At 30.4% G+C, this 9,710-nt stretch overlaps 1 protein-coding gene across 1 annotated transcript; it reads right to left on the bottom strand.

The window, feature by feature from the left end:
- Positions 1-43: 43 nt before the first annotated feature.
- LOC107368110 (uncharacterized) lies at positions 44-1,323 on the bottom strand. The gene is made up of 4 exons (XM_015935893.3): positions 1,159-1,323; positions 642-1,080; positions 377-483; positions 44-316 (listed from the first exon to the last, which is right to left on the bottom strand). The coding sequence occupies exons 1-4, from the start codon at positions 1,235-1,237 to the stop codon at positions 261-263; spliced, it is 681 nt and encodes a 226-aa protein (XP_015791379.1). The 5' UTR covers positions 1,238-1,323; the 3' UTR covers positions 44-260.
- Positions 1,324-9,710: the final 8,387 nt, after the last annotated feature.

Here is a 9,710-nt window from a genome sequence, read left to right as displayed (position 1 = left end):
GCAGTAATTAACTGTTAACAGATTTTAAACTCAAATTATCATCTTTTACTTGTTTAGATCAATTTTTATTGTTGTTAACAGAGTTTATTGTGAAAAAACATAATTTATCTCATTCTTTTAGCTCTTTTATTGCAAAAATTACAGACAAAAAACAAATCGAGACGATTCCGAGCAGGCAGGAAGTTTAAAGCAAGAAATATTTCATCTTCAGTTTGTTGCCAATCATCAGGTTGTTGTTGAAATCGGAATTCAAACTAATCTTAATCAGATTCGAAAAGGGCTTCCAATCCATCAAGAACCCGTAACTCCTCGAAATCTGTTCAAATAATAATTTAAATTAATTAATTTCGGGTCAGTTTTTAATTTATCGACTCACAATTATTGAATTCTCCAGATGTCAGTGAAGGACTGTCCAAATCATTGTTAGATGATTCACTTGAATTAGAGCTCAGTTCATGCAGAATGCTATCCATTGAAGACATTCTGTGAAAAAAACAAATCATGTTAATTATTAATCGAATACATGACATTAACCAAATCTCATGAAATAGAAGAGAATCAAGAATAAGATCTCATGTAATCAAAACTATAACTTCAAACAGAGTTTTCATTTTGTTCAATTTTATATTGAATATGCTTACATTTCATTAACCATTGTACCATTGCTATCAAATGCAGTTTCTAGAACAGTATCATTATAAGTGAGTCCAGTTGATATTGATGCAGATGAAGAGTTCAACGGTTTAGATGTAGTGACTGTAGCTAATGTCGTCGTTGATGATGATGCTGGTGTTGTTGCTGTTGGTTTTGTTGTTGTTGATGCTGGTGTTGAAGGTGTTACCGTCTTTGGTGTTGTTGATGTTGAATTAGCGTCTTCTTTGTTGTTTATCAATGGTTCAGAAGCTATTTTATCCTCAATTTTCTCGTCTTTTTCTTTGTCTATTTTATCAGATTCAATTACATCCTCAACTGAGTCACTTACGTTGAAATTTGTGTCATTGGACATCTTTTCAAAGGCATCCAAAGTTTCCGCAATTTCACCCAAACTAGAGTTTGTTGTGTCCACTGAATCCACATTTCCTGGTTAATTGAAAAAACAATTTCTCATAATTTAATCTTCTTTTAACCTCAATCGGTCAAATGGTTAATAAAGCTTACCTGGAGGTAAAGATAATCCATTTGTTGTACTTACAATAAAAAATAATGAAACGATTAAAAGTTGAAACATTTTGTCCATTATAAAATGAAAAAGGTAAATGTAAAGCTTTGTAGTAACAACAGTTGAAACAATCACAGTTTGAATGAAGGCAGTTAACTACAAAATATGAAATAATGAGATTCACTTTGGTTGGCAACTTAAATACTTGAATTGGCTTTCCATTCAGTTAATAATTGATTAAATGTTAAAAGAAACAATCGCCATTAATTGCTATGATGTTAAGTTGGGTAAAATTTTAACCATTACTGAAGATCCGGTAATCATTTGATAGCCATCTTAACCACAGTTGAAATTGCCACTAGGAAAAGTACAATTTAACAGCAAAAAGTTAATGGATAAACAACTTATTGTAAATAGTAGTGAATCGATTTATAAATCATTATTATCCCGGCAGTAACATTTAGCTGCCAATAAAATGATTAATAATGGAATTGAAAATTGTTAAAGCAACTGCAAAATATTGGAAAAAGACAAGATTAACACATTGAAATAATTTAAACGATCAAAAAAATGAAAGCCGATTGTAAATGACCATAAACATTAAATCCATACAATACAATATGCAATACAGATGCATCGTTGAGCAGTGAATCATCAATCCAAAAGTGAAACTGATAACAAATAACGATTTACCTGTTGATGAAGACTTTAATGGCATTCACAACAACCAGACATAATTTGTTTTGTATCCAAATTAAGTTTCATTATTGACATCTCTTCAACTTATGCGTCTGTGAATATTTTGGTCAAGAATTGATTGTTATGTGGTTTTCATCATTACTTTGCTTCTATCTCCCAAATCATGACAGAACAGTACTTTTTGTCAAACTCAAGTCAAGTTATCGCAAAGGAAAGTAAGCATAACAGAATCTGAGGAATTGAAGAGAAATATTTACCCAGTCAATATCACTTGCCTTCATCTTCATCCTCAACTTGATACACTTACATTAATTCATATTTTCAAGCTGCAAGTTGCCAAAATGTCTAAAGATTTTCATTTCACTTGACATTAAACCACAAAAATGAAAGGTTTGATTCAAACAATAAAATTGATATAAAAATTGTGACAACAATCAACAACAATCTAAATTTGAATCGATAAAAAATGTCAACAAAACAAGTGGCATAAAGGTTAAGTTGGGCAAGTCAAATGCAATGTGTACATTAGCTTATGAAAAGCATTGGTAGGAATCAAGTGACACATTTATGTTTCAAAGCAAATAACCATGAATTCTGAGAAATTGTTACAAGGGTAAGAAAGAAATGAGAATCCAATTTATTGGAAATAATAATAATAATGATTGATTTTGATAATGGAAACGATGAAGATGAATAAATGTCTTGTGGGAAGGAAAAAGATTGAAAGATGAAAATGGCTTTTTGCTGATGGCAAGCAAAAAGTGTAGGCTGCAACTTCAACATGATCATATTTATTGTGATTAATGTTAACATGATGTTTATTATTTCCCAATAATTTAATAAGATGGAGCCAATCAACTTCAATAATTTGTCAAAAAGCAATGTTGAAAACATTTATAATAAAATGTAAACTTGTTGAGTTGGACATTAACGAGAAAAGATCAAACTCAATGTAAATAAAAGTCGAATAAAGAAACTGTATTTGCAATCAATATCCATTTAAAGCATCAAACTAGTTAATTTAATGATCAGTGTAGTGATTTGATTTTAAATTTGAATTCTGTTAAAGATAATTCCAATTCATGACAATTCGATTGAACTGTTTCCAATGTTAAACTAATTATCTTTTGATTTTTTGGTTAGTTGTGATGAATGTGTATGTTAACTTGAGCCGTCCAATGTTGGATTGTAAATAATGATACTGGTAAAGATGAAGGTTGTAAGGATTGAAGTAGAAGAAGATAAATAAATGAAATGCCCACGCCATGGTTCTGAATGCAATCATCATGAGAATAATGATTTCCACTCATTCCCAGACCTTTTGATATTCTGTCCATCCCAGTCCTTTAAAGATAAATGTTAATAAATTTCTTACCTTTCACATCAACTTTTTACCTTCATCATATTTTCATCTTTATTTTCATCTTCATCAAGAACGATTAGGGTAAGAATAATCATCTTTATCATCGCTTTTTGTATTATGAACGATTCTTCAAATAGACAGATAAGTTAGAAAGATGAATATGTACAGAACTGTTGGAGGAGGAACAATGGATTGAAGATGGTAAACCTTGAATTTCTCTGGAACTCATGCATATCACCTTTTACTGTTGAATTTTGTGTGGGTGTCTGTTGGTAACCGAAAATTCTAGGTCAGGTCAAGGGTAAGGCTAGATGTGTAGGTGTGATGATCAAGATTGGATGGGGAAGAATAGAATAGGGAATGAGTTGATGGATTCAGTTGAAGGAAGGAAGGAAAAGATTTATCGATCCAGAATAATAATCAAACTGTTTGCCTGATTCTGTGTCTCTTCTTTATTCACTGATCATTCATGACAAATCAAAATGTTATTATCAACAGGTTATTGTTTATAGATGTTCATGAGTTACCTTGTTTTCGATGGATCAAAAATCCTTGTTGGTCAAAATTAATAAATAATAACGAACAAGATTTTGTTGTTTACTAATTATCACATTAAATGTACATTCTTATTGATGAAAACGAACAGACATTTCGATTTTAATATTGCGTTCTAATTAATTTGTCACTTGTTTATTATTATTATGTTTGACTGAAATCAATGCTAGTTTGGATCAATTTTTCTGTTCCAAAATGTTATGTCATTTGATATGTGTTAGTATAAATTAATCTACGAGTTTAATGGGTTTTGTCCGATTGTCAATGAAATTTGAGCAAAAAAACTCTGAATTACTTTTTCGTTTCGCATTTTATTAATAGTTTAGTATTTGATGAAAGTAACATTGAATGACTAACAGTAAACATTCAATTCAATATGTTTTTCTCGTTCTCTAACAGTTCAAGATTAAAAGGTTGGTTATTAGCTTAAATGTGTCAATCCAAGAAAATATTTCAACAACTATATTCGCTCTTCGAGGTACAAACCACATTCGTCATTAGCTTCTTGATTAATCAAACTGCAATGAGAGAGAATCGATCATTTCGTTGTAAAATTGTCATTGTAATACAATGTAGTGGAAGAAAAACAATGTAATAATTGGAATGAAAATGTTTCAGAATAAATTTTCAATGTATTTGTTGTCATTTTTCGAACTAAATGATTGTTAAAATCGTAAACCAGCTACAATATGCATATAAGGTATAAGCCACTGTTTGAAAAGGTGAAAGACTCTAATGATTGTCCTGCAATTTGTCTGCATTTAAAGATCTTTGTGAAAATGTAATACAAATGGTAAATGATGCTCGTTTCGAAGGTTTTCGTTTCTTCAAACAACTAACATCATCAGTTTGTTTCGTCAATTCTGTCAATTTAAAACTAGCTTTGAAACGAATCGAGAATCATTAAATTATCCAGGGTGTAGAAAGATAAATCCAGGGTTAATTTTCGCTCGATCTGTTACGTTGACCAGCAACTTCATAATACGAAGTCCTATTAGCCTTTTCTGTTAGTTTTCTTAGTACATTTGTATGAACCTCTGCTTGAATCTCAGAAATTGTTTGAATATAAAGCTGATGAACATTTTGCACATAAAAGTTTTGCATTGATCAAGTTTGTTATTTGATGAGAACAGTTCCATCAACTCATATAAACTGATCCAGCTATCATCAGGACTTTTAATTGTTTAGTGAATGCAAGCAAGTTTGAAACCGGAGACTCTTAGATAGTAACCTCAATTTCCTTAACCTTAACGATTTTACTGAACTTGCACTTAATAACTTACATTCTCTATTTACTCGAAAATTGTGTTCTCACATTAAGAACCAGTGATCATAATGGACTAAATACTCGACTTCAAAAGAAACCAAAAAGTACAAGCGTAAAGTATTGTAATATAATCGTCTAAACATAAATTTTAAGGTGAATAAGTTGAGCAAAATGTAGAAAAACGCTTGTTTTGTTAACTTCATTGTGAACTAACCGATCAATATTTAGTAAACACAACTTTCGCTTCATAACAATTGACTTTTTAGTTACATTTTTGTTTCATTTATTTCTGAATTTGCAAATTTGCATCATTTCTCGCTGTTGATCCACCATGAAACCCATTGTTTCCATCAGTCGACTAACCATAAGGCTGAATAATGTTGATTCTCGAAATAGGTTTTCCCTTAAGTATCATTACTGAATCATTTATAATTTAAATGGCAATACTGATGGCTTTCTTCATCATATTATTTCTTCAGTAACACCAAAAGCCACACTTTGATGATCATCGTTAATATCGTTGTTGTTTATGGTTATAATGATTCGTTTTGTTGAACACATCTATAACCATTAACCTTTTATATTTTGATTCGGTAAACATGGCGAATCACTTTTATTGTAACGCAAATGTTTGCTTAACCAAACTTAACAAATGCGGTCTTTTCCAGTTAGCCTGAGTTTCGATTCAATTTACAAATATCAGAACAGAAAGAAAATGAAATATTATCGAGTTTATGGAAGTCACTTTTCAAGTTTCACTTTTTATATTATGATATTCATTGAATATTTTACCATTTTTCTTGGAATACTTTGAAAACACTCGAGTTTTAAGAAAATTTTATTCTATTAGTTCTTTGGATACTTTCATTAGTAAAGTAGTTCTATGTTGAAACGAATTGAATGAAAATGGTTAAAATACTGAATACTAGGAGACTTGGCGAATGCTTGGGTTAACTTGAAGTTTATCAAAAACTCTAGAGATTTAAGGTTTACTCAGAATTTTGACTTTTACATTATTTTCAGCAGGAACATGATGAAAATAAACATTATTTTGATTTGAAATACTTATTGATAGACGACTCTTCTTGAGATTTCAACGGACATGAATTTTGATAGCTTTCTCTTCTTACTTTTTGAACCTTTAGTTTTGATTCAAGAGCAGATTATTCTGCTATTGGAATCATAGCCCTTGACTTTGAAGTTTCAATTCAAGTTACACTTTTCAAACAGCATTATTCAATCATGAATAATCTCAGGTGTCTCTAATAATAGCCCAAGCCATTAAATGAACATTAACAATTCAAATTCATGAACCTTGGAATTGAGAGAAGCTGAATTTTGCTCTCTCGTCAAACTTTTTGCATCGATTCAATTTTAAAACTAAAACCCAGATTGACCTCAAAATTTACTGCAAAGAACGTGGAATTGAAAGAATGGAAATAAAAAACTGAAAAAATACCAAAATTCATCTTATTATTCATTCACTGCACTTTCAAGAAGCTTTAATCTTCACTCGACAGTTAATATCAAGAAAAGCAAAAGTTTTTATATTATTACGTTCTCAAACTATTCATCTAAACTCAAATAATCAAGTAATATTACAGTTTAAATGAAAAAAGTGAAACCTTTTTACCTATCCAACTCACTGACAAGATATAAAACAGGCAATAAATGAGATAATAAACAAATGAAGGGAATGAAAATAAAAAAACCTTAATATACCAAGAAGAGTAAAACACAAAGCAACGTCTAGTTACTCAAGAACTCAAAAAACTCAAAATAATGATCATTCTATCAACTGAACCAATATCACATCATGTAGAAATGATCAGTTTGAAATAAGATGAAAAAAGTGATAAAATAAAGACATTGAGATGTTAAAGTAATATCAAAACATTTCCAGCAATCAACTCATTTTTCCGTCTATTTTTATCCCGATTCTTTACCATCTTCATCACTGTCTAAACGATCATCTTGATTATTGCTCTTGAAATGGATTCCCATTTGATTGGCATTAATACATTTCACTCCGAGTTAATAAGATGAAAAATGTTTAAAAATGGTTAAACAGAAGGAAAAAGCAAATGAAAAGTTACTCTTGATCCAATCCCAGTCTAATATTACACATTATTTTATGCCTTTCATCAAGTGAATACTGTTAGACTTGGAGTATGTCTATTGATTGGTGACCTGACTCACTTAATATTTCAACAACAACAAAGTTCATCAAAGGTCAGGTCAAATGGTTGTTGTTATCATTTTGGTGACCTCTTAAAAGTTCAATCAATTGTTCCCTTATTGGTATCAAATTAGATTCCCCATTATTTTTCATGTGAATTAACTCCATGATAATCAAATGCTTTTTACTTAGTTTTTTGTTTGTTCCCATTTTGGGTTCGTCTTGTTTTCATGCTGTTATCGCAATGAAATAAAATCAATAATTTGCTTTTTAGTCAAGAATCGCATAAACAATATGAAATTGCAGGCAAATAAGCAGATCCCAGTTTCACCTATTTTTCACTTCAACAAGTTTCTATTTTATTTCATATTTATTTGCATCATTTCTGTTTTCTTTACAATATTAACTCTTTAATTTATTTTCTTTTTAATCATTTCAGAGTTTTCCGAATTCGCCTTTCGTTTCATTTTTTCTTTCATTTTCTTCTCGTAATGAAAAATTGTATCTTAGCAACCAATTTGCACCTGTTCATGTCTTTCATGTAATACAGGTAATATTACATGGAATTTTTACTTTCACTTGCCTGTTTCTGTGTTCATCTTGTCGAGTTAATTGAATGTAAGAAGAAAAATTGGGTTATTTTTAATCGAATCAATGATCATAAATAATCACTTTTTCACATTTCAACATTCACATTGAACTGGATTAAAGCAATCATTTGGACTGAAGTTTCGGTAATGAAAATGAAACAAAATGTCTCTTTAAATGAACCAGTAAAAGGATTCCTAAGCATATTATTAATCCACTTTGACTTATAAATCGAATGGTTTTGGGTGAACTCGAGAGATGGTAAACAATGAATAGTATAGAAGCAGCCCACTTTGGCCCACTACTCTGGCACACCAATTAAGGGAGAAAGAGAAAAAGAAAGAGAAAAAAGAAAGAGAGAAATAAAAAGAAAGAGAAGGAGAAAGAGAAGAAAGAGGAGAAAGAGAGGAAGAAGAAAAGAAAGAGAATAAAAAGAAAGAGAAAAAAGAAAGAGACTAAAAAAGAAAGAGAAGAGGAAAGACAATGAAAAGAAAGAGAAGAGGAAAGACAATGAAGTGGGCTAGAGATAGCCGTAATGATTAGTGGGCTAGAGTTAGCCGTAATGATTAGTGGGCTAGAGATAGCCAATATTTCAAATATGCAAAGGTTAATGGGATCAAACTCGTAAATTAAACAAAAGAAAAATTGGAGTTTGATCCCATTAACCTTTAACAAAAACTTTTCAGTCAACTTACGACCGGATGTTTATCGCAATTTGTCAACAGTTCCTTTGATTTTACTAATAGCTTCCCAATTATATTTTATTTTCACTACCAATTAGTGAAAGCTATTAGTAAAAAACAAAGGAACTGTTGACAGTTGGAGTAAACTTTCAAAAATAAAGATTTTTTCATGAAACTCATTTATCTGATGTAAATTTTGTTGGACAACCAGAAAATGCACTCATTTTGAGAAATAAAATTTCTGTTTTCTGTAAAACAGATCAAGTTCAATTTTCAGTTAAACCTTCCACATTCAGTGACCATAAAAGTTAGAAAGCTGAAACTTATTATTTGTCGATAAAAATTGTTGGTACCCATCATGGACTGAATACTTTTTTCAATTTATCAACAGTTCTCTTAATTTTGGCCATTGACTTGAAAAATTTGAGCATCAATATTTTGAGAACCCATCACTTACAATCATCATTCTTTGACCAAACATAAGATTTTATTATAAAGGACAATGTCCAAAAACTTTGATTTCACCGTTAAGAGTTGGGACTTAGTGAGTTTTTAGGGGTATAAAACTGAGTCTATCAGTGCTATTGAAAATTTGTTTGAGTCGCCAGTTTTCGATAAAATTGAGGTCGAAGTTAAAGCTTCAATCGCCTTTATTTCAATAATAAAACCAGATTTTTTCATGAAACTCATTTTACTGATGTATCTTTTGATGGTCAACTAGGAAATGCACTTATTTGAATAAATGAAATTTTCTGTTTCTGTAAAACAGATCAAGTTCAATTTGCAGTTAAACCTTCCACATTCAGTGACCATAAAGTTAGAAAGCTGAAACTTATTATTTGTCGATAAAAATTGTTAGACCCATCATGGACTGAATACTTTTTTCAATTTATCAACAGTTCTCTTAATTTTGGCCATTAACTTAAAACTTTGAACCTCAATATTTCGAGAATGGAATCACTCACAATCATCATTCTTCAACCAAACATTAGATTTTCATTATAAGTTATAATATTTTGAATAATAAACCATTCAAGATTCTACAAAAAAAGTCATAGCATTGTATTATTCATGTTGTCAGATTTGAAACTTTATTTTTCAATTTAAAATTCATTATTTGCTCAATGAGCATAGAGTTGAAATTAAATTCAACAATGTTCGGCGATCGGCTACTCTGATGTAGCCGTCGCATTCGTAAGCCAAAAATTTCGTGGCCC

Source organism: Tetranychus urticae, chromosome 2, assembly GCF_039701765.1.
Source record: "Tetranychus urticae isolate SD_2017Ah chromosome 2, NJAU_TeUrti_SD_1.0, whole genome shotgun sequence".
Taxonomy (NCBI): domain Eukaryota; kingdom Metazoa; phylum Arthropoda; class Arachnida; order Trombidiformes; family Tetranychidae; genus Tetranychus; species Tetranychus urticae.
Note: the sequence above shows the minus strand (reverse complement) of the source record. Positions and strands in the feature narration are given on the sequence as shown.

What these genes read in the sequence shown, in the direction of transcription:
- LOC107368110 (XM_015935893.3), bottom strand. Translation starts at nt 1,237, where the DNA reads ATGGACAAAATGTTTCAACTTTTAATCGTTTCATTATTTTTTATTGTA. An exon ending in GGTACAATGGTTAATGAAAT is followed by an intron (nt 484 to 641) that starts GTAAGCATATTC and finishes TTTTTTTCACAG; the next exon opens with AATGTCTTCAATGGATAGCA. An exon ending in ATCTGGAGAATTCAATAATT is followed by an intron (nt 317 to 376) that starts GTGAGTCGATAA and finishes TTATTTGAACAG; the next exon opens with ATTTCGAGGAGTTACGGGTT.